Source organism: Marmota marmota, unplaced genomic scaffold (genome assembly GCF_001458135.2).
Source record: "Marmota marmota marmota unplaced genomic scaffold, marMar, whole genome shotgun sequence".
Taxonomy (NCBI): Eukaryota; Metazoa; Chordata; class Mammalia; order Rodentia; family Sciuridae; genus Marmota; species Marmota marmota.
The window spans coordinates 6,120,469-6,145,548 of NW_025999962.1; the positions used below are offsets into that span (position 1 = coordinate 6,120,469).

The 25,080-nt window shown below is 49.4% G+C and overlaps 2 protein-coding genes across 3 annotated transcripts in view; one reads left to right on the forward strand and one right to left on the reverse strand.

Annotated features, from left to right (window-relative positions):
* Polr3h (RNA polymerase III subunit H) overlaps positions 1-1,834 on the forward strand; it is a 10,711-nt gene extending 8,877 nt beyond the window's left edge. For both annotated transcript variants that reach the window (XM_015501864.2, XM_015501862.2), the window contains 2 exons: positions 448-649; positions 1,342-1,834. In XM_015501864.2, coding sequence (XP_015357350.1) covers positions 448-649; positions 1,342-1,395 — 256 coding nt within the window. In that variant the 3' untranslated portion in view covers positions 1,396-1,834. The remainder of the gene's footprint in view (positions 1-447; positions 650-1,341) is intronic.
* Positions 1,835-2,807: 973 nt separating this feature from the next.
* Aco2 (aconitase 2) lies at positions 2,808-25,034 on the reverse strand. The gene is made up of 17 exons (XM_015501760.2): positions 24,991-25,034; positions 19,601-19,859; positions 16,660-16,752; positions 14,095-14,253; positions 13,758-13,908; positions 13,317-13,421; positions 12,373-12,464; positions 10,961-11,066; positions 9,256-9,413; positions 8,960-9,033; positions 8,381-8,492; positions 6,974-7,096; positions 6,535-6,690; positions 5,497-5,688; positions 4,429-4,561; positions 3,757-3,878; positions 2,808-3,327 (listed from the first exon to the last, which is right to left on the reverse strand). Exons 1-17 carry the CDS (start codon positions 25,032-25,034, stop codon positions 3,193-3,195), a joined length of 2,214 nt encoding a protein of 737 aa, XP_015357246.1. The 3' UTR covers positions 2,808-3,192.
* Positions 25,035-25,080: the final 46 nt, after the last annotated feature.

The window sequence follows — 25,080 nt, forward strand, 5'->3', positions numbered from 1 at the left end:
TAGGAGAGGAGGGGGTGGTGGGGGTGGGGGTGCTGCCCTGCCTGGTGTGACATCACACCTGACCCAGCCTGGCTGCTACTCTCATCAATGGTAGGGCTTTAGGCAGGTAACCTCCCAACCACCTCATCCTCCTGAGAACTGGACAAGCCCTTAAGCTACCTGCCCCTTGGGTTGTCACAAGGCTTGGATGAGAAGTGGCGTGAGGTGCCTCAGTCACTCTTTGAGAGGTGGGCTGGCTGTGGTCCCAGCGTTTCCCTGGCAGCAGCAACTCCTGCTTCTCACTGTTGGAAACAGACACTGCCGCCAGTCCCACCTGCTTTTCCTGTGACTTCTCAGCCAAAGTGATGTCATCTTTGGGGTTGTTTTTTCTTGGGGTGGGTGCTTAGGAGGACTCCACAACTCTGTGCTCCTCACGGCTTGGTTGTGGCCTTGACCCTGAGCCCTCAGTGATGAAGCAGAACAGGTGTGGGTGTGGGAGTATGAGACGGAGGAGGGAGCACACGACCTGTACATGGACACTGGTGAGGAGATCCGCTTCCGAGTGGTGGATGAGAGCTTTGTGGACACGTCTCCTACAGGGCCCAGCTCTGCGGAGGCCACCTCTTCCAATGAGGAGCTGCCAAAGAAGGAGGCTCCATACACACTTGTGGTGAGAGGTTTTGATGGTGCAGCAGGAATCACTGGGAGGCAGGAGAGCCCAGTGTGCAGTGATGGGCGGCTCCCTGGAAGTTCTGCTGTAGGACCTGCTCTCCAGCAGGTCAGGGACCAGGCCCCTCTTGTGTGGTCTTGGCCTGTCACTTATCCCCGAAATCGAAATCCCTATTTCTCAAGGCTAGGGCAGCGGAGCCAAAGTTGCCATGAATATTGGAGAGGGTGGGTGGGATTAGTGCCTTGCTTGCAAGGGTCCATGCTGCACAAGCCACCGGGGCTGCAGGGAAGAAACAAGCCCAGGAGGGAAGAGTGGCCTGGGGGCTGCTCCCTCTGTACATATTTGGAGGCCAAGCCTCATGGACTGTCAGCTTTTCTGGCAGGACTAAACGGTGGGCCTGGGGGTGAGGACCGGTGCTTGATCCCACTGAGGCCTTGGGGCCAGCAAACCAGCACTCTCCTTACAGACCTCAGGAGGGGAGGGGCAGAAGAGGGGTCTGTGCCCCACGTGCTCCACTGTGCCATCACGGATGTGGGTCCCCATTTCCCTACAGCCCCATGGCTGTTGTGTGCCTCACCTCTCCTTTGCCTATGCTGGTTCTGCTGTGAATCAAGGGTGGGTCCCTGTTATCTCCTCTCCAGGGTAGTTAAGCCCTAAATGGTGGTGAAACATACCTGTTCTCTCTCTGGCAGGGATCCATCAGTGAGCCTGGCCTGGGCCTTCTCTCGTGGTGGACCAGCAACTAGATTCGGGGTTCGACGGGGAACTTGCCCATCCAGTAGACCCTACCTCAGCCCTGGGGAAGGTGGTGCAGCTGGTCCCGAGCAGATGCTGAGGAGTCCATGTCACCCAGGACCATAAGGGGCAGGGGTCAGCACTTCTGCCAGCATGTCCTCCCTCCCCAGTGACCTAGCCCTGCTCTTCCCCACAGAGCGCTACCCCTGAAGTCCTGCCATCCCTGTGATTTTTTTTTTTTTTTTGGCGGTGCTGGGGGATGATGGAACATAGGGCCTGCCACATGCTAGGCAAAGACTGAGACCACTGAGCCACACCCCCAGCCCTATCCAGTCCCATCCTGTGGTTTTCAGTGATAGTAACATTTTAATAAAGTAATGGCAGCATCTGCAGGGAAGGATCATCAAGATCCTTCCCTGGATTTGTCTTAATGGCCAATGTCATGATCTACTGAGTTGCCAAGCTGGGACATGTCCTTAACTCACCCCATATCCCTTTTGAAGAACTCCCCCCAAATGCAAGAAGTGGGGTTTTCAGATTGTGGAATTCCTGCCACCCCAGGCGGGGCCTTGGGCTGGCTGAGCTTGGCTCCATAGTAGAGAGAGGCCAGTCTAGGCTAGCTGCTTTGGTCCTGAAGCTCCCAGTTGTTGATTGAATTAGAGGCAATACACCCGCTCTGCATTTGGAAGATAGAAGGAAGCCCCTGAAATTGGCTAAACCAGCTCTGAGTTGAGGAAGTGAAGGCTGTGGACTTTCTTGACCCCAGGTATCATCCCCCATAGAAGAGCAGGAATCCTAGTGCCTGTCACTCAGACCGCAGGTATAGCTATGTAGTGCAGTGATGCCCCAGATCTGAGCAGGAGAATGGCTCTGACAGGTCCTCCTGCCCCTTTCTCCCACTGCTGTGGACACCAGGACACTTGTGCCTGAGTCTTGTCCTGGTGTTGGGCCTCCATGGAGACTTTTTACTTCAGGTTACCAGTGGAGGTCCTGGGCAGTGTCAGCCTATGCAACCTCAGGGGGACCCTATTTTTCACCATGCTAAAGGGACAGAACAGTATATAGCATATTCTAGTCATGACCTTATCTGTAAGATACACAGACCATCCCTCAGAGTGATTAGAGGGATTAACAAGACCATGCCAGCCATGCCATCAGTGCCCAAGGGAAGAAGGTGGGTTCTCTCTCCAGGAGGCTCTTTCCCACCAGGAAAACCATGGGATCTAGGGCCATGCCTGTCTAGCTGGTGCAAGTGCAGGAGGCAGGTGGTGATGGGGAGGGCCTTTCTGCCATAGCTCACATCCCCTTCACAGCAGCAACTGGGCTCCAGGTGTGACTGTGGGGTGTCCACTGACATTGGCTAAAAAGGCCCTCCCTGAACCCTAGAGTTGGTACAAACAGCAGAGACCACCACTCACGCAGGAACAGTCAATGAATTTGATTCTTATTTTTCTTGCAAGAAAAAAATGTTCTCTAAAATCCTTCAGCCACCAAATGATCAGGCAGAATAAAAACTTCTTTAGAGGGGAGTGTTGTGTTGTCATAAAAATAAATACAGTCATGTGGCGCTGCTCAAGATTTGAACCAAACTAAAAGTGGGAAGGCAGGGACTGGAAATTGATTTTAAGAAGCCCCCACCATGGGTCACTGAGTGGGCTGAAGTGGGAAAGAGCAGGAAGCACGTCTGGTCACACCATCCCGGAGTAGGAAGCCATGATTGGATGGACCAGTGGCCCTGACGATGCATGTGGAACTGCACTTGTAATGACACCAGCTTGGGCAGGGGTGGGGCAGAGCAGGGCCCTTCCTTACTGCTGCAGCTCCTTCATCCTGTTCAGAGCACTGCCTGCACGGAACCACTCGATCTGCGTCTCGTTGAAGGTATGGTTCAGGAGGATGGTCTCCTGGGTCCCGTTGGGGTGCTTGATGATGCATTTCAGGGGCTGCAATGGGGGAGGCAGGTGTGGGTAAAGAGTTGTACATGTTCCTAGTAGCATGACCACTGGCAGGGTTGAGTTGAGGCAGGAATGGGAAGGTAGGGGAGAAGCCAGCCTGGGGTAGCTGCTTTGGGCCCTGAAGTTGCCAAGGGATTTGGAGGCCAACAGGCAAAGTAAGTCCTAGGCAGATCTGGGCCTCTGCTACCCATAGGGGGGTCCTGGGGCCAGTGGATCACACTGGGGAAGCCTGGGCTGGCTCCACCCTTGGCTCTGGAAAGGCACTTCTCTTCCTATCTGGGATTTGCCTAGAGAACTTAAGGGCCCTTCCAGCTCACTTGGAGGAGCTGCAGGGACAGTAGGAAGGGAAAGTGGCTGCCCCCACCCTTCCACCTAGGAGGACCCTAGCCTGTCTATGCTCCTTCCCTGCCCCCTGACCTTGCCAGGGGCAAAGTCCTTCAAGCCCTGAATGGTCAGCTTGTCCACAGGGTGTATCTTGTTGTAGTCAGCAGGGTCAGCAAAGGTGAGAGGCAACAGGCCCTGCTTCTTCAGGTTGGTTTCTGGAAGACAGAGGCACACTCAGTTAAGTTAATTGGGTGGTGTCTGCCTGGTCCCCAGCCTTACCTTCCTCTTCCCCTTCAGGGACCCTTACCAGTCCAAGGAATATATCATTTTCTAAATCTGGTTGGGACCTTGGCAGACACCTCTGGTCCTGCTACTGGGAACAAACACAATGACTAGAGGGCTCAGGTCTACTAAAGTCCCAGTGACATGCTCCCTTTCACTAGGGGCACCTGAAGGGGTATGCCTTGGTGCAGATGTCTCTGTGAGGCCTTCCTGGTAGACATGTTCACAATGAGAACAGACTCTCTCATTATGTGTCCTGGATTTCAACTGCTCTGGTCTTCAAGTTTGGAAGCAAGACCAGCACTGATGGGAAGCTGTGGACATTGGATTTGGGCAATGTAAACCTGAGAAGGGGCTGATGGTTAGACGTAGACTGGGAGCTAGGCACTTGGCTCCAGGACCGAGTAGGCTGCTGGCAGGGTGGGTGACCTTGGACTCTGAGTGAAGGGCAGCAGGTATGGCTGGGTGTGGACTCCCACTCACCGTGGATCCTGGCGAAGCTCTTGGTGATGATGGCCCGGCCACCAAGGTGGCGAGGCTCCAGCGCTGCATGCTCCCGGCTGGAGCCCTCACCATAATTCTCATCTCCAATCACCACCCACCTGATGCCGTGTTTCTGCCAGGCAAGGGGAGCTCGTTGTGAGGCAGAGGAAGGCGTGCACCTCCCAGTAGCCCCTGGGCATACTGAGGCCCATGAGGAAAGGGCTGGAGGGGCTTTCCTCTTCTGCTCTGAAGGGCAGCTGAAGTCAGAGTGAACCTACTGGGTCCAACTAGGCCCTGAGGGGCAGCAGCAGGTGGACATGGGCCCTGCCTGCCTGTCTGCAGTGGACACAGAAGTCACAACACTGGGGCTCAGTGCAGAGTCAGAAAAATGGAGGTCAGAGTGGGGCAGAGCTGTGGTTGCAGTAGGCAGGGGAGACAAGGCTCTTGTACAGCTGGTGTGGGCTCTGGGGTGGAGTGAGCACCCACTGTGCCCTGCCCAGCCACCAAGGGGTGCCCAGAGATACTGATGGGCCAGGACTTGGGATTAGCCTTGGTTCTGTTCATTTCTCAAAGCAGAAAGAGTCAAAAAGCTTTGGACTCTGGCTCTGCCTCTAACCTTGGCAGCCCCTTGGTTCCTCTAACCTTGTCCCCAAACTCCTTGCTCCCTGGCTTCTGGCTGGGCCAGGCTGACCGTGGACCCTCATTGCCCATTCCCTTAAGGCCTACACAGCTCTTTTCTTCTCTGAGCCTCAGGCTCCTCTCTGATTTCCCAAGGCAGTTCCTCTTTCCTCCACAGTTTCTTCCAACACTCTTCTCAGAACTGGGTCAAACATCTGCCAACAGTGCTCCTCTCACTATCGGCTCCTGGGTGTGTGCACCCAGCTCTGCCCACCTGAGCTGCAGGGGCAGTGGCTGAAGGGCTTTCCTTCCTTCCTTCCAGATGGCAGTTCCCTCTGAGAAAGTGGTTGCCCGCCTCCCTGTTTCCATTCCCCATGTCTTCCCTGTGCCTGCCCTGCATGCCCTCAGGAGAGTGGTTCCCAACCATGCCCCTCACTGACTTTGCCCTACCTTGTAGTAGCGGGCAGTGTCAGGGACAGGGCCAAACTCCTGGGTGACAGCGTTGCGCACGGAGTTGGCTTTGCCATTTTCAATGTTGATGGCACCGATGAGCAAGTTGTTAGAGATGTTGTCCAGGTGCCCACGAAACTTGAGCCAGGGGCCTGCAGCTGAGATGTGGTCTGTGGTACACTTCCCTTTGACCTTGGTGAGTGAGCAGAGGCGACAGAGGTCAGTATGGGGCCGGTGAATGGTAAAGGGAAGAAGCCGCCTTCCAGAGGCAGGTAGCAGGCAGGCCCAGGACCCAAGAGGAGTGACCAGGGAAGCAGTTTCTGGACATGTAGTCTGCAGTCCTGGTGCTACCAGGCTCAGGCAAGACAACCACCCCTCAACAACTTCTCTGTCCCTAGGACAGGATACTCCCTCATGGGACAGGACACTTAAAGGGAAGATAGGTGAATGTGCCCACTTCCCCTCCAGGGCCTAGGCCTCAATTAAGAACTGTCCAGGGTGGAAGATTAAACAGACTTCACGTTAGACACAGAGAGCCTGGGACACTGGATTCCTGGCTATTGGCTGATCCATCTCACGTCACATGGACTCAATACTGGCTGTGTCACAGGGGTACAAGACCCCTTAGTAAACACATAAATTAATGTCAGACATGGGTTTGAGGTCCCTGGCCACACATAAAGGCTCAGCTCAGCTCCCAAACATAGGCCACACCACTAGTGCTCAGCAGGGGTCAGGAGGAATCCACAGCTTCAGGAGCCTGGTCAATGAAGCCAGAGATGTGGAAACCCACTGTATAGTCATACATGTCCGATGAGTGAGCCCTGGACAGCAGCTAGTCAGATCCAGCCCTACTCGGCTTGGGCCATAGAGAAGGGGAAGCCCAGGCTACAATGCCCTTCCTCCTCTGCAGTGACCTCCCTCCCTGTCCCACCTTCATCTTGACCATCCACCCTTGCTCCCAATGGGTTCCTAATCTTTCCTGATGCTCAGGGAACTGGGGGCCCCAGCAGTTCTGCCAGTCCTCTTGCTGCTGACCTTGATAAGGATCTGCAGGTCCTCTAGGTCTTTGCCGTCCCACTTGTCAAAAGGCTCCAGGAGCTGCAGGCGCTGGCTGGTAGGGCTCACATCTACCCGCTGCCCACTACTATCCTTGGGGGGATGCTGGTAGGTGTCCTGTCCTGGGTCAAACTCCTGTAGCAGGGGACAGAGAATGCTGAGTGCTGGATCTTCATTCCCCATAGAGAAAGCTCTCAGAGCAAGTAAGCTTTCCCCTGCCCCAAGCCACTTCCTCCCAGAGAATGTAGCTGCTTCATTTTCACTAACATTGTCACCCCTGCCTGCACAAGAGGGGCCAGCCCCAGATGTTCAGATGCTGGGAAATGTCTTGGCCACACAGCAACCAGCAATGGCTCTGAGGCACCCAGGCCGAAGCAGGCCTTCAGAGGCTGACAGTAGAGTGACAGTGCCTGCTCACCGCTCGGGGCAGCTCATCTGCATCTGGAGCCTCCAGCTTGAACTTCTTGCCATCCTTCCCTGTCAGGAAGTCAGTTTCTGGGTTGAACTTGAGGGTTCCTGCGATGGCCAAGGCTGTGACAATCTGAAACGGAAGAAGCCAGTTTGCTGGTGAGGCTAACCATCACATTTACCCTCCCCATTCCAGCTGAAGCCTAAGACCAAACTGAGAACAAAAACCAGGAAGCGGCCGGGCGCAGTGGCACACGCATGTAATCCCAGCAGCTCAGGAGGCTGAGGTAGGAGAATCGCGAGTTCAAAGCCAGCCTCAGCAAAAAATGAGGCGCTAAGCAACTGAGTGAGATCTGTCTCTAAATAAAAATACAAAATAGGGCTGGGAATGTGGCTCATTGGTCAAGTGCCTATGAGTTCAATCCCTGGTACCAAAACAAACTAACAAACAAATACACAAACCAGGAAACATCTATGTTCTTCCCAAGTCCCTTTTCTTAAAAGGCCAGAACTGTCTTTGGGATCATGGGCCATTGTGCTGCTGAGGACTCAAGAATGCAAAGGCCATCTGGCCTTACCACTGCTGTTGGGGCCCAAGCTTAGCATTCTCCCACAGGTTAGGCAAACACTACTGTGGCATTCTTCAGTCCCCTGTGTCCTGGGCAGACAAGTAGAAGCCCCAGCACAGAAATTCTGCAGTGATGAAATGCTCCTAGGTGGACAGCACGTGGAAAGTACAAAAGCCGCAATCTCCCTTGCAAAGAAGTACAAACATTCTAGAACATTCATGCAAAAAAGAGAATAGCCATGTGCCAGTGATGGCAAGGCAGGAAACCTACCAACTGCCTGGGGCACATCAGCTCGCTCAGTGCTCACCATAATGGCAAGGCCTAACTTTTACTAGAAAAATTAGAAATGTATCCAGAAATTAGAGCTGCTGCAGTGAGTGGTGTGTGCCTTTAGTCCCAGCTACTTGGGAGGGTAAGGCAGAAGGATCACTTGAGCTGAGGAACTCAAGGCCAGACTGGGCAACATAGTAAGCAAAATAGAAGACCCCTGTCTCAAAAAAAAAAAAAAAAAAAAAAGAAGAAAAAGAAAAGAAAAAAGAACTGCAAGCCAGAATTCCACATATGTTCTCATGTAACCCTGATAGACTAGAGAAAGGGCTAGGGTTTATCCCAACTAGTGAGATTTCATATTCAATGTTCATAAGTGCTGTGTTGTAAACAACATCTCACAATCCTATGATTCAAGGGAGACCCAGGCTGAAAGTGCCCAGGAAGCACAATGCTTGAGGGATTGGGAGACCAGGGCCCTTGGTTCTATTCAGAAAATCCTTTGCCCTTCAATGCCACCCTCCTCAGCAGCCCTGAAACCCCTTTTTTCACCAGGCTAGAGCCTGGCCAGGTAGTCCTACCTCTGGGGACGTGACAAAAGCATGGGTCTCAGGATTAGCATCATTGCGGCCTGTGAAATTCCTGTTGTAGGAAGTAACAATTGTGTTCTTCTCTCCCTTCTTGATGTCCTTCCTGCCAGGTCAAAGGGGACAAAATTAGGGCTATATGGTGTCACCTATCCTGTCCTGAGATGAGATGGGCAGGGTTCCTATAGCACATGCCTTGTTCATGACCCAGGAGGGTATTTGGTTCACTGGGCCTTGTCTGAGACCACAAAGAAGACAGAGGAAGAGCCCAGATCCAAGCCTGAGTTTCCTGACGAGGGCAGCTGCCTCCTTTCATATCCAAGTCCCTGGCTGTGTCCAAGAGAATGTGGCCTTGCTGGCTTCTTCCTGCCAGTTCAGGCTTCAGCCACAGTCACTTGGTGCCCCTGCAGGCTCTGCATCCCCTTGTCTAATTAGGTCTTCTAATGTACAGCAGCCTCTGGAGCCAGAGGCTTTGGACTTGAGTCTTCTCTCCACCCCAACATCTCCCTTCAATTTGTGGGTATGAATACTCCAGTATACAAGGGGCTATCCTATCAAAGTTGTGCTTTTTACCTGTCCCACTGGCCAATACAAGGGCCACATGCATTGGCCAGGACAATGCCGCCCACATCCCTCAGGATCTGTGCCTGGAGAGAGAGAAGACAGGGAACTGTCAGGAGCAGGCAAGTGGCTGATGGGAAAAAGGGCAGGTGAATAGTTTGCAGGATGAAGACTATACTGGAACCCTATGGCAGCCACTGGGACCTACACCCCCTCTGGCCCAATAGGCTGTGGCTTGTCCCACTCTACAGCCACATTACTCAGCAGTGGGGTAGGGGAGCCAGAGGCAGGGGTAGATGGGCACTCACATAGCCATCCCGTTCAATGGTGGCACGGATCTGCTCAGAGCCTGGTGTGATGGTGAACTGGGACTTGCACTTGAGTCCATGGGCCAATGCCTGCTTGGCCACAGCTGCTGAGCGCCCCATGTCCTCATAGCTTGAATTGGTGCAGCTACCGATCAGGCCTGGTGTATTGTGGATGGTACGGTCAAGGGTCAGAAGGAGACAGTGACCAGAGGTCTCTACCCAACCTTAAACTATCCAGACCTAATCCAAAGAGTTTGCCAACTGGGCTGGTTAGACACTGTTTTTAACAGAGACAAGTAGGAAGCGACTTAAATATCCAACAGTAAAGGGCAGGCTCCTGTGAACAGCCATTCCAGGGAAGAATCTGGAGTCTCTGACCATGACACTGAACGTATGTGAGGAGTGTTAATTCATTTTACACCATGTGCATGTGTACATACACCAGAAGGTTTATACTAATAGAAACACATGAACTATAAGCATTGCTGGGTAGGGGGCTGATAAGTGAGTCTAATTTGTTTCCTTTATATTTCCAGTTTTTTGTTTTGTTTTTGCAGTGCCGGGGTGGAACCCAGGGCCTTGCACACCCTAGGCAAGTACTCTATCACTGAGTTATATCCTCAGTGCTTTTTGTTTTTAGGTAGGGTCTCGCCAAGTTGCCTTAACTGGCCCCAAAATTTAGATGGGATTACAGGTATACACCTTTGGGGCCTGTCTTATTTTCTGTTTTCTTTACTGCTTTATAATCCAGGTAACAAGAGATCTTTTTAAAGTATTTGTCAGTTATTCATAAAACTCAATAAAAACTGAACAATACTGCATGACCTACAGATGTGAAGATAGTTTCTCTTAACAATTTGGCAATTTATTTCCTAAATATTAAAAATTTACTTCAACTAATTGGGGTGAGTGCTTTATGTAACACTAATGCCAGATACCATACAAGACAGTTTTCACATAATAACTTGTCACTCCTCCAGACAACTTTGAAGGCAAGTCTATCACTCCTGATTCACAGATGGAGAACCAGGCAGAGGGGAAAGCAGTTTGCTCAAGGTACCCAGTTAACAAGTGGCCGAGGCAGGATTCAAACTCAGGCCTTGTGGCACCAGGGTCCAGGCTCTTTACAGTCATGCATACTACCTCACAGCAGCAGAAACCAGGGACACTGAATACCTCTGTCCACACATGCATAACCATGTAAAAAAGAAGTGTGGCTGGTAAGATTTGTGTTTACAAAAAAGAAATACACACAAATGCATGCATGTGAAATATGTACAGAGAAACACAGTGTAACTCAAAGAGCTTGTTTCTTGTATCTTGTCAGATGCAATGGTGGACATCTGTAATTCCAGTGACTCAGGAGGCTGAAGCAAGAGGACTACAAGTTCAAGGCTAGCCCGGGTAACTTAGTAAGACCCTGTCTCAAAGACAATGTGGGGGTGGGGAGGCACCTGGGAATGAGGCTCAATGGTAGAATACCTTGGGTTTAATTCCCAGTAACAACAACAACAACAACAAAAAAGTTTGTTTCTGCTTAGGGGTTGAATTTAGAGGTGTTTTTAAAATTCCTCGTTAATATTCTTGTATACCAAGCAAAGGCAATTTTATAGAAAGTACCTCCTTTTAGAAGCACCATAGGGCGTGCCTGGGTAGAGCAGCTAGCCCAGAGACCTGCTAACCCAACCAGATGGAAGGTGCTCACCCACTCGGATGTCCAGAGGCCATCCTTCCTTCTCTGCCACAGTGCCAACTTCTGCCACAGGGTGAGCCAGGTCAGGGGTGAAGGGTCCATTGATGTGTGGCTTCAGCTAGAAGATGGGGACATAAGGAATTGAAAGAGAAAGGTAGGAATACGTTTGAGTGAGAATGACAGTTCACAGCCTTTCCAGATCCCTCGAGGGAGTCAGACTCCTGTCATCATAGCATAAACCTCACTGTGGGAAATACGTGGGCAGAAGATCTGAACTCGCATCAGCTCCTGGGATACGCCAGCTCTACCAGGCTGTCCTCATCTCCTCTCTGCACACACCAGGAGCTGAAGCTCAGAAGTAAGGAGCCTCACACAAGGTCATGTAGCTAGGGCATGGCAGAGGCATGGAATGAATGCCTATCTAGTAAGTCCATCATCTCCCCAACTATAATGCTTTTGGTGTGGTGCCTGGGGTTGAACTTAGGGCCTTACATATGCTAGGCAAGCACACTACCACTGAGCTACATCTTCAGTCCTTTTTTGTCCTTTTTTAAAAAAATTTTGAGACAGGGTTTCATTAAATTGCTGAGATTGGCCTTGAACTTGCAACCTTCCTGTCTCAGCCTCCTGTAGCTGGGATTACAGGTGTTTATGCACCACAGCACTTGGTTGTATGTGCCTCATTGTAAACTACGTTGTTTTTGGAATCATCTGACAAACAAGGACTTAAGGGCAGATGTTTTCCATGTGATAACACTAATCAATATGAAGGGCTAAGGATGGCAGCACAGTGGCTCAGGGGTAGAATGCTTACCTAGCATGCACTGGGTCCTGGGTTGGATCCTCAGCACACCACACACACATATTCACACACACACACACACACACACAAAGTGATGTGCGCAGTGAACTGCCTGGCACACAGTAAACTCTCAATAAATATGAATGACTGTTAATTACACGAATAAACCCAATGAACTCACACCTGCCTTGGCTCTCACACATGTAGTGTGGCACAGAGAGATTAAGCAACCTGCTCAAGGCCGCAGAGCCTCAGTGGCAGGGCCAGCATTCAACCTCATAAGACTGGTTTCTGTTGCTTCAGTCTGCCTTTCCTCTGGCTCTCTGAATGTCTGCTCTGGCCTGTAGGTCTCAGACCAAGTCCTACTGGGCCTGGCCCTCTAAATTTCAATGCTTCAGGGTGAAATCTCAGCCTCTACTAAAGTTGGGGTGAGGGTAAACCAACTCCGGTTTCTGGGTTTCTGATTGGTCACAAACACCCCTCTTCCCTCCCCTCCATTTCTGCCTGGTTCAGGTAGCAGTCTGTAGGGGACTAGAGAACCAAGGGCCATGAGCACTATTGAGTGTGCAGGCTGGACTTGCCCCACTCTCAGAAGTCCCCCAAACCCAGTTTCCTTCCTTACCTCATTGAGGTTAATTTCAATGAGTTGGTCATACTGGCAGCCAGGGTCGGGTACCAAATGATCCTTGAATTCCTCAGCTAGACTGGCAATGTCTGGAATGAGCAGGGGAGGGAAGTGAAGCATGTGAAACAGAATGTGGTCTTGAGATTCCATCCACCCATCTGAGCCAGTGACCTGGCACCTGCCCAACACCAGACCCCAGGCACTAACTGAACCCACAAAGGAACAACGCACACAGCACAGGGCATGGTCCCTGCCCTTGAGGGGCTCGGACCGTGCCAGTATGATAGGAGAGGTACATGGGGACACAGGAATGGAGAAGCACTAACTAGTGAGGGAAGGCTTCCTAGAGATGGAGAGCACAGTTCTGGAGAAGTCACACAATGAAAAAAAGGAGGAAAGGGCCTCTAAGAGGACTCTGGAGGCTGAACTCTCCCCACTGGGCTCTTGCTCTCCTCCATTTCCAGACCCCAGCACCTTATTTCTTCCTCTGAACTTCAAAGAAACCAAGCTAGAAACTCAGGGAAGTTGCTGGGAGAGGCAGGGAAGCTGGTTCTTGTTCCATATATTTCCCCTCCTACCCCTGCTAAGGCAGCAATTACACAAAGGAGGTCCATGTCATTTCTGGAGCTTCCTTTAGAGGGCACCAGGGACCAGACCAAGAATGCCATCTGTAATCATCCTTCTGTGTGAAACGAAATCCAACCCTTAGGCAGGGATCTCAAACTTGGATGCCAGATTTTTCTAGAAGCTGAAGAGAGCACCAGACACCCCATTCAGGAATACTAATACATACCCAGCTTGTCATATAGTTGCAGGGGCTTCTCAGAACCTCTGAAGTTAGCATAGAGGCAACAGGTTAAGGACCCCTTACCCTAAAGGGAAGTTATAGAGGCATGCTGGACAACTATCCTGCCCACACCACTCTGCCCTTGCCAGCTCACCTGCCCGGCCTGTCTTGTTCAGGTATTTCTTCATCCTGTGGTTGTAAGGGAACACTGAAGTGGTAGCCCCAATTTCTGCGCCCATGTTGCAAATTGTTGCCATGCCTGTGGAGAAACAGGGCTTGTGGGGCTGGCTGAGCTGCTGGGTATGGGGCACCTATTAGGGGTGCATGCCCCTCTTCACACCAAGGAGCTGCTTCATTTCCTTCCTCACTCTCAGGGCCACCTATTGGCAGCAGACACTCATCCCTGGAGGCCCAGGGTTAAAGCTAAGACTGGAGAAGGGAACTATAAGAAGGGAGGTCAACTCCACAACTTCCTGTACCCCCACACTGCCTGAACAATGTTCTGGAAGGTTATTCAATACTTCTGCTGTTCAACTGCAGGCCATACCCAGCCCAATATAGGATGAGGGCCATATCCTGTGGCAACTTTCCTCACCAGTGCAGGAAATGGAGTCCACACCAGGCCCATGGTATTCCACAATGGCACCCGTGCCACCTTTCACCGTTAGGATGCCTGCTACCTTCAGGATCACATCTTTGGGTGAGGTCCAACCAGAGAGGGAGCCTGTCAGCTTCACACCAATCACCTGAAGATGAGGTGGGTAAGATGGCAATTACCAACCCCTTGGGCCACATGCCAACCAGAAGTCAATGAATCCTGCTGCTAATACTCTGCTCATTCATCCCCGTCTCCCTCCAAATGAAACTTAAGCTTGACCTACTCCCTCAGCCCTTCTGGCCAACAGTCCCCCATTCATGCCCACCAACCTTACCTTTGGGCACTTCAGCTCCCAGGGGATGCCAGCCATGACGTCCACTGCATCAGCACCTCCAACTCCAATACAGATGCCCCCTAGGCCACCACCATTGGGGGTGTGGGAGTCAGTGCCAATCAGGAGAACCCCTGGGTAGGCATAGTTTTCCAAAATGATCTGAAAAAGAATTTAAGATCTTAAGCTTAGAAGACCTCATCAGAACGCTGGGGAGGTAGCTCAGTGGTGAAGTGCTTGCTTGGCATGCAAGAATACCTCAGCAGAGAAAGGATGTAGGACCCAGAAGGGATTTGCAAAATTCCCCCCCACTGACACCAGGCCACTGGCCATGCCCAGCTGCTCCTCCAGGGTGGGACCTGTGGGGCTGACCCCATTTAGTATAAGTCATTTCCAGTGTAGCCAGGAAGAACCGGTCTTGGGACACAAGCAGTTCCTGCTGTGTAGCCTGGGCCTATAAATGCCACCCAGTGCCTTAGTTTCCTAATTTGTAATACAGTAGTAAAAATATCCACACCACTTTAACCCTGGGATGTGGCAAGAACCCGATAAACTGGCTTGTAAATGTGTCCTGTGATGGGCCTGGTTTAAGTGTGACAACTGAAAGATGCTGATGATACTCTCAGTCTCATGTAGTATACTGTCCAGGGTGGGCACTGTGCCCACCTTGGTGGGCAATTCTGAACTAGCTCCAGCCCCCACAGGGACCCTACGAAAGAACTAGGGAGCCAGTGGGAATACAAAAGCCATGAGTTTCTGCACTGCTCAACTGGAAAGAAGTCTAAGGGCTTCCCTAGCCTCAGCATCATAACACACACACACACACACCAAGGACCAACTCTACCCACCTGTCCCCAGAGCTACAGAGGAGTAAATAAGCCACAGTCCCTATTCCCACAACTAGGAACATAATGCAAAGGAGCCCATAGAGGATCACACAAGAGACCTGATTCAGGGCAAAGACAGAGCCAAGGAATCAAATAGGAAGCCAGAAAGCTAAAATGTGGAGAAATAGGGTCTGCTGGGTCAACAGAGGACAGGGCATCGAGGTGGAAGGGTTGGGGCTTGCTTTGGATGAACACTTTTTTTTGGTACTGAGATTTGAACCCAGGAGCACTTTACCACTAAGCCATATCCCAGTCCTTTTTATTTATTTATTTTTTGAGACAGGATCTCACTAAGTTGCTCAGGACCTTGCTAAATTGCTGAGGCTGGCCTTGAACTTGTGATCCTTCTGCCTCAGCCTCCCAAATCACTGGGATTACAGGTATATGCCACCACACCCAGCTAGATGAACACTTGGGAACATTCTCTACCAAGGAATAAATCCATTGGGCTAAACACTGAGTAGGTAGCCAAAGGCAGGAGTGAACAACTATCACTGACAGCCCCAAAATTTGGATTAGAAGCTGCCAATAAGGCCTGGATCTTTGTAGAGGTGAAATGAGGGATATTTAGACTGGGGTGCTTTTCATAATCCATCTGCCTCCCTGTCCTCCTGCAGAGAGAGGCTCTCTGGCCCCTGAAGGATGGTATACCTGTCATCTCACAGCTCTGTCCTACCAAGGGCAAAGTTCTGAAAGTACAGAGCAGTGATCTGCTATTTGCTCTGGTTTCAGAGTGGAGCAGAGCCAGAGGCCCAGATGGGGTCAGATGAAAGCCTGACCCCTCCTCACAGGAAGGCCTGGGATGGAGGTGGGAGAAGGGTCTACCTTGGAAAGGGATAGGGCAGGTTTCATACATATGAAATGATAATAAACGGACACACATATATCAAGCCAGTGTCCTCAACAATAACTTCTGAAGGAAGTGAAGCATATTACCAGGGAACATGCAGGGACACAGAAGAGTCCCTTGTCAACATGGCCAATGGCCTATGGTACCTCTGTTATAAAGAATCCCATGAAGGGACCAAATGGAATCAGAGTAGCTGTCTGCAGGGGTGGGAAGGGCTCCTGGGTGACAGAGGCAGCAGAGCAGCATGGTGGTGCAGAGCCCTTGCTGTGGGCCAGACCACCTGCTACAAATCCAGGTTCCATCATTAGCCAGAAACGTTCCCTGGGCAAGTATATTAACCTCTCTGACTTATTTTTCTCATCTGCAAGGTGTGGACAGTAATACCCCCTACTTCATAGGGTCATGGTGAGCAGTGAACTGAGTATCTTCAAAACACTAAGCTTAACACTTGGGTAGAAGAAATAGGACAACTTTAAAACATGGGTTACCGGGGTGAGGCTGTAGCTCACCAAATGGTAGAACACTTGCCTAATATACTTAAGGCCAGGAGTTCAATCCCTGCTATTGGCAGTCCCACCACCAAAAAATATAAGTGAGGTATCTGGGAGGTTAGGAGGGACTACTTCACATGGAGAGTGTGTAAGTTGACACGAAAATTAATTTACAAATAAGAAGAAGAACCTGAGAGATGAGTGAAACATCCTCCTGCTCCCCCTTGGCTCTCTTGGGCCTTGAGTCCCCAGCCTCTGGAGATCAGGAAGGTGTTCTCTGGTTACCTCTGTGCAGCCTGGGCTTGGGCCCCTTGCAGAGAAAGGCTGGGCACTGCTTTACCTGGTGAATAATTCCAGATCCAGGCCTCCAGAAGCCCACACCATACTTGGCACCAGCAGTTGCCAGGAAATTATACACTTCCTGGTTTATGTCCTATTAAGACAAATCAATAACCAGAGGATTAGTAACACGGTTTGCATCTGCAGGACCTCTGCCATGCTCTCCTCACTCCACCCCTCCCCATGGTACCGAGAAGCTGGCACTGTGAAGACAGGCCCTTTCTTGGAGACCTTCTGAAAGTAATTCCAGAAGGGTTTGGCTGTTGGCCCACAGTCTTAGCTGGCAGGCCCAGGAAAAAGGCAAGGGAGCAGAGATAGCCTCAGTTCTGTGACAGCTGGCTGGGGTTGTGGCTCTGGAACAAGTCCCTACCTGCCCTGGGTCTCAGTTTCCTCATTTGTAAAAATAACTGACTAAAAAATTGCCACCGGTCCCTCTGGCACTCAAGTCCCCAGCCAAGGCCAACACTGAAGGAATATACCACACAGGACAGGCTGCTAAAGATACAGGGAGGTGCTGGGATCACATGGACCTCCCTGCTCCACTGTGGCTCATGTGGATGTTGCTCCCCCATGTGAGTCTTGGATGCCTCATCTGTAACCCCAGCTGACATTTACTGAATGAATGCCTCCTACAGAAATGGCATCATGCTATATACATCCTCACTACCCACCTGAAGGAGGGAGAGATCGTCATCAAGTCCACTTTATAGGTGAAATAACTTGTGGGAGACCATAGGGTTAAACAGGAGCCAGGGTTAAACAGGACCACCCAGGCACAGAGCCTGAGAGCAACATCCTATCAAAAAATAAAGCTGCCCTTTCTGAGGAGGAGGGCATGAGACTCAATCTGAGAGCACCTAGCTGGTATCAGGGATTGAACCCAGGGGTGTTTAACCACTGAACTACATTCCTAGCTCTTTTTATTTTATTTTTTTTGTTTTGAGACAGGGTCTCACTAAGTTGCTAAAGCTGGCTTCAAACTTAAGATCCTCCTGCCTCAGTCTCCAGAGCTACTGGGATTATAGGCATGTACCACCACTTCTGGCAAATTAGGGCTTCTTTTTAATAATCTCAGAGTCCTGCATTTTCCCTTCCTAACACATATCCAAACATGCAATTATGATTTCTGTGATTGTTCAGCACTCCCCATCTCCCTACTGACCCAAGATCATGTAGGCTGGGCCTTGTCTGTCATGTTCACAATGAACCCCAGCACCTAGCATAGCATCTGACATGCTGACTCCTCAATAAATATTTGTTGAATAAACAAAGAAATGTGCTATGACATCCTATCACTCTGGGAGTCTCATCTCCAGCAAGTAGATTCTGAACCCATAAAGCAAGGGAAGGAGCATCTCCATACAGTAAGGCTCTGCTGTGGACAGTTGTCCTCTGGGCTGAAGAGGTCCCAGGCCCCTGCCCTTGAGCAGTTCTTATCCTGCAAAAAGTCATGGAATGTGACCACCTCTTCTGACAAGTGGAAAAAGGCACAGTGTGACCAGGACACAAATGGGTAGGAAAGGGTAGGGAGAAAGGACTCAAATGGGAAGGCTGCCCCAGGTGTTTCCCATGGGTCTGAGAGGCTCTGAGCTGTGCTGACCCTGGAAGCCACAGCACTTTCAATCACATGCCCCACTTTCTGCTAGCTGCTGGAGCCCTGCCAGCATTCAGCTCCTGCCAATGGCCTCCCTGAGGGGCGCCACTCCCACTGTAGGAAGCAGAGACTGGGAAGGTCCAGAGCTAGCAGCAGGAGGCCCAGTGCTGCCACAGTAGTGCACACACAGGCCCCAGAGGCTCCTCAGAGAAGGAGCAGGGTTAGGTTTCACAAGGTGGGGAGTTCAGGGAAAAATCTCTTCTGTTTGGCACATGGCCACTTTTGTCTAGTTAGGCAAAACTCAAGAGAAGAAGAAAGGGCCCTAAGGAGGTTAATCTGCATGAGACAGCACTGGAGCTGGAGTTGAGATCAGTTTTAGCCCAAGCACGCCCTCGTGTGGTTATAGGATCCAACTATATGGTGCTGTTACAGTGACCATTACCTACCTCCCTGATAGCCAGTGGTCACTGCTCTCAGAGGGCCAGAGGAGGGGGCAGAAAGCACATGTGTGATGTGGACAAGATGAGCCCCTCACTGCTTGAACAGAAAGGGAAATGTGACTGCCCCGCCCATACACCAGTATGAGACATCATGAGGAGTCGGCAGCACTTTTCTAATCCAAAAGGGCCACTAATGTGGTAAGATCAAGGATGATCTTCCTTTTCTCTAGGCATTCTCTGTATTTTCTAACATTTTCAATGACCAAATGGTATTTCCAGTATTAGGAAACAGCAGAAAAAAAAAAGTTTAAAAAGTTTAGATCTAGGGTGTAAAGTGGTACAATGCTTGTTGACCATGCCCAAGGCCCTGGGTTCTATCTCCAGAACTAGGGAAAAAAAAAAAAAAAAGCAAAACCAGACTAAACCAAAGAGTTCATTAGAACTTGGAGGTGATTAGTAGGGCACAGTGGCACACACCTATGATCCCACCTACTTGGGAGGCTGAAGCAGGAGGATAGCAAATTCAAGTCCAACTTGGGCAACTTAGCACTGTCTCAAAAAACAAAACAAAAAAATGCCAGACATGGCGGTGCATGCCTATCATCTCATCTATTTAAGATGATAAGGCAGGAGGACTGCAAGTTCAAGACTAGTCTCAGCAACTTAGTAAGACCCTTAACAACCTAATGAGAGTTTGTCTCAAAAAATAAAAAAGGGATGAGGATGTAGCTCAGTGGTAAAGCTAATAAATAAATAAAAATGTTAAAGGGACTCAGTGGTAGGTCCCCAATACTGTGGAAAAAAACAGAACTTAGACACGGTGCCCCCACTGGCCCCAGGATGAGAGCTCTTCCTCTCATCCCCATGTTACACACCTTACATGCCCCCCATGCTACTTTGGGCCTCACCTTAGCCCGGCGCAGGTCTTTCTCACCCCCAACCTGGGCCTCGATCAGATGGTCACAGTGGATTGTGGATGGCACAGCCACCTTGGGAAGCCCACTGCTGATGAACTGCAGCATGGCCATCTGGGCTGTGGCATCCTGCATAGCTACACGATCAGGCCGTAACCGCAGGTATGTCTTGCCTCGCTCAATCTCCTGGTTGGCTGGGTCATCTAGGTGTCCATATACAATCTTCTCTGAGAGGGTCAGGGGCCGGTTCAACCTGGGGAGAAGGGAAAGGGTGGTAGGTATCAGCTGTACAACCCCTTGCCCATCCACAGCCTCTCCTTTTCAGTGCAAGTGGCAACCTAACAGTGGGCAGGCAGAGGGGCGATTGTGCCCAGGACCTGAAGTTCCACTCAATGGGGACAAATTGGTCCTGTTCCCTATGGCACAGCATCTGCCGCTCATTGCATGCTCCAAAATTACTTGATGAGTAAGTGACATCATAAGAATGACAGTGTTGATTGTTTTCAATGGACATTTGTTTTTCCTACCATATTAATCGCTATTACCTAATAAATACTATCAAGTACATATAATTGTTTAATGTTCATGATATTCTTGCTATTTAATAAAACAACCAAAAAGAAACAGACTCAGGAGAGAGATGTTAAGAGCTCAAGTTCATAGCCTAAGTCTCACATTGGGTCCCCTATTTTTCTCTCTGCCCTCTCCCCTGCCCTCAGCCCCAGTAAGACATGGGATCATGCAAAAGTCCCCCTCCCTGAATCTGACACAACTGCCAGCTACCAGGCTGCAATTCATATGCTGGATGACTGGCTCCCTCATATGCTAAAGCTTCCCCCATTAGCTGCGCTCACTCTCACTCCACTGAGAAGCGTGGATTGCGGCTCTCAGCTCTCAGTATAGAAACCAGTCATGACTCCAGCCTCTTGGTGGTCCTTTCTTGTTAACACCCATTTCCCTGGCTATTCCACCCTCCCTTCCTTATTAAAATGGCAGTCCAAACCCACCCCTTGTGGGGTGCAGCATCTACAAGGACTCAACTGTCTCCTCATTGCCAGCCTCCCACCCCACTAGACTCAGGTCTGTGCAGGTCAGCGCTCCACTGCCCACCCTCAAGCTCCCTGAGAATGCCCTGCTGCTGTCACACAACAGGGCAGTCGCCCCAGTGGATTCACACTCTGCCTCCCACCATTCTGGAAGCTTAGGCCAAACTTGAGCCTTCTTAGGAAGCAGCTAAGTTCTACTTATAGCCACAAGCCACACTACTGTTTGAGGTCAAGGGAAAAACTGTCCACTGGGAGTCAGAAGCTCTGGGTTTAGAGGTGACCGTATTAATAAACCTACCATTGAAGTGAATAAATTACTATCTTTCTCCAGCAGTCCATCCAGCCTGCCTCCAAAGTGCAGGGCTTGACTGGAAGGAATGGCATTTAATATAGCACTTCCTTTGTTTTTAAACAGTTTAATTTAGAAATAATTGACATATAATGAACTGTGTACATTAATAGTGTACAATTTGAAGATGGGTGTGATGGCACACACCTGTAATCCCAGCTACTTGGAGGCTAAGGCAGGAGGATCCCAAGTTCAAGGCAAGCTGGGCAATTTAGCAAGATCCTGTCTTAAAATAAAAAGGGCTGGGGATGTAGCTCAGAGGTAGAGTATTTGCCTATCATGTAACAGCCCTGAATTCAATCCCTAGAACAGCTTAAAAAAAAAAAAAAAAAAAGGGAGGGGGGAGGGCTTGGGCTGTAGTTCGATGGCAGAGTGCTTGCCTAGCACGTGGGAAGAACTGGGTTTGATTCTTAGCACTACATAAAATAAACAAATAAAATAAAGGCAATCCGTCCATTTACAACTACAAGATATATATATGTATGTAAATGATTTGGGGTTGGGTCCGTGGCTCAGTGATAGAGCACTTGACTAGCATGCTCAAGGTCTTGGCTTTAATCCCTAGCCCTGCAAAAAAATTAAATACAAGGGGCTGGGGATGTGGCTCAAGTGGTAGCGCGCCTGCCTGGCATGCGTGCGGCCCAGGTTCGATCCTCAGCACCACATACAAACAAAGATGTTGTGTCAGCCGAGAACTAAAAAATAAATATTAAAAAATTCTCTCTCTCTCTCCCCCCCACTCTTTCTTTAAAAAAAAAAAAAATAAATACAATATTTATAGTTTTTAAAAGTATACAATTTGATTCAGTTTTGACAATTTACACCTGTGAAACAATCACCACAATCAAGTCACTGACCATCTCCACCTCCCCCTTAAAGGTTTTCTCTTGACCTATGATAATAATCCCTCCCATCTGGGCTGGGTTGTGGCTCAGAGGTACAGCACTTGCCTAGCATGTGTGAGGCACTGGGTTCAATCCTCAGCACCACATAAAATAAAGGTATTGTGTAAACCTACAAATAAAAAATAAATGTTAAAAAAACAAAAATTGGGGGCTGGGGATATGGCTCAAGTAGTAGCGAGCTCGCCTGGCATGCGTGAGGCACTGGGTTCGATCCTCAGCACTACATAAAAATAAAATAAAGATATTGTGTCCACCTAAAGCTAAAAAATAAATATAAAAAATAAATATAAAATAAAAAAACAAAAATTCCCTCCCATCCCATTCTCAGTTTACCACTCATCTGCTTTCTGTCACTACAGATTAATGTTATCAGAGCATTTTCTAATCTTTTTTTTTTTTTTTTGACACTAGGGATTAACTCAGGGGTGCTTGATCACTGAACTATACCCCCAGGTCTTTTCATTTTTTATTTTAAGGTAGGGTCTCATTAAATTGCTGAGGATTTTACTAAATTGCTGAGGCTTGCATCAAACTCGTGATCCAATGGGATTACAGGCAAATGCCCCTGCACGGGGCCCAGACATTTTCTTATATATAACTCATTTTATCCTCATGACACAGATGAGGTCTAATGTTTTGTATTGTTTTTGCAACACAGAGGATTAAATCCAGAGCCTCATGCATGCTAGATAAGCACTCTACACTGAGTTGCATCTCTGGCCCAGAACACAGATGGGGAAACTGAGGGACAGAGAGATGAAGTGACTTGCTGTGGGGTCTCAAAACTATGAGTGCAAACTTAGACTAAGAGAACACAGCAAAGTGGCGCTACTGTCTGTGCTCTTCACGTTAACTTCTACTGAGATTCAATGTTTGGAAACAGAGCAGGCCCCTCACACAGTGTTCAGTCATTAATACCAGCACTGCCAATATGACTTGCTGGGAACAGAGACTCTTCCTTCTGACAGCCTAATTCCCAGCTTCACACTCTCATAGTCCCCTAAGTCCTTGAAATTAAGAGTTCCTCAAGGTGCTGGTTCTCCAGCAACCACAGATCAATCAAAGATGCTAAGAATCTGGGTTCTGCCATCAGGAACCTTGCATAAAAATAGCACAAGCCTGTTGTACAGTGGCCCATCTGCAAGCATCTCCAAGGCTGGGTGTGGCAATACTACATACACAGACCCCTCTTCTGGGCCAGGGAGAGAAAAAACAGCACATGGGTTTAAGAATCCAACACAATGAAAGCAAATGCCTGATGTTGTATGAAAAAGTGATAACAGGGCTTAGTGGTGCATATTAATCTCAGCAGTCAGAGGCTGAGACAGGAGGATCTCAAGTTCCTTGTGCGGCTGCCTTGGTAATTCAGCAAGATCCTCAACAATTCATTGAGATCTTGTCTCAAAAAATGAAAAGGACGGGATATAGCTCAGTGGTCGAGCACCCTGGGTTTGATCACACACACACAGACGAAAAATCTTGTCAATGATAAAGCCTAAAGACAGCTCACTGTCACAGTTCCAAGGTAAACAAAATGGTTCCTCTATGTCCCTCTGTCCCTCTTGGTGATAGACCTAGTTCCCAAGAAAAGAATCAGATCTCTAGGGGCTGGGGTTGTGGCTCAGTGGCAGAGAGCTTGCCTCACACATATGAGGCACTGGGTTCGATCCTCAACACCACATAAAAATAAATTTAAAAAAAAAAAACAAAGATATTGTGTCGAAGTATAACTTAAAAAATATTAAAGAATCATATCTCCACCATCACAGACACAGGGTGGAAGAAGAGTCCCATACACACACACACACTTTTTTTTTCTTAAAGGGTATACTTGTTGTTGCTAATTGTTTAAGGCAAAAACTAAATGCCGAATAATATTCTGTAGTCAAGTTATCTCAAAGCACATTTTTGTGCTAGCTCTCCTCCCACACATGGAGAAGACCAAGGTGGAAGTGTTCTGCAGATAAAAGAAAAATCCAGGGCTGGGGATGTGGCTCAAGTGGTAGCGCGCTCGCCTGGCATGCGTGCGGCCCGGGTTCGATCCTCAGCACCACATACAAAACAAAGATGTTGTGTCCACCGAAAAATAAATAAATAAATATTTAAAAAAAAAAAAAAAAAAGAAAAGAAAAATCCATCACTTTCCTACTGAGCTATGGCGTCCGAGCTTCACAAATAAAATATTGTTTCCTGGAGATCAGTTCAAGGTCCTGTGTTGATGGGGACAGTGGTTCTTGGTTCTGACTGCATTTTAAAATCAGCTGGGAAAATGGCCAGCACTTCTCATATTTTAACATCACAAAGTTCCCCAAGGATCTTGTTAATGGCAGGTTCTGGCTCAGTTGGTATAGGGTGGGGACTGAGACTGTACATTCGGCCTTGGATGAGTTGCAGCTCCATTTGAGCCTTCTCAGCTGTACAATAAGTACACTCAAATCTGACCTCTCCCAGGGTCACCAGGATCAATATTGCAGAGGCTACCAGACAGGCAAGGGCACAGCCCTGTCTGTAGTTGATCAATCTCCAAAGGCAGTGCTGTGTATTGCCAGCTCCCACTCATTCTCCTGGGGTCCCTTATTCACTCTTCTGGAGGTAGCATCTAGCCCAGGACCTGGCACACAGGACAGCAGGCAAAGATGACTGCCCTCCTACCAAATGAGGAACAGAGGCCCAGGAGAAAGACAGGCATAGGATCCCATCTGAGTTTTCTTCTGGGTCTCAAGCTGGAACTCTCTCCTTGGGGCCTCTGCACCAAACAGGAAATATAGGTGAACCTCCAGCCTGATGGCTCCCAGAGGTGTGGTCCAGGCTCAGCAGCCTGCCCTCAACAACTGGGAGACTTGGGCCACAGCACCAAAGCAGACCTCAGTCTTTCCCTAAGAGCCCAGATTACCAAGCTTCTGGATAACACAGGTTCCTCTTCGGCAGAGAGGGCAGAAGTTCCACCAATGTTTCAGAATGCCTCTCTTCTATAGGGACCTTTACATCCCAAATACTTAATCCTGCCACTAACCATCTTTCACCAATCTTCTTAACTTGCCTAAAAGGGCAGACAGCACTACGAGCTCCCACCTACAGACTTACCGTTTGCGAACAATGTTAATGTTCTTCTCTAGCACCGAGACCATGGAAGATTTCCTTCATATGATTCAGTTTACATGGTAGAACCTGGCT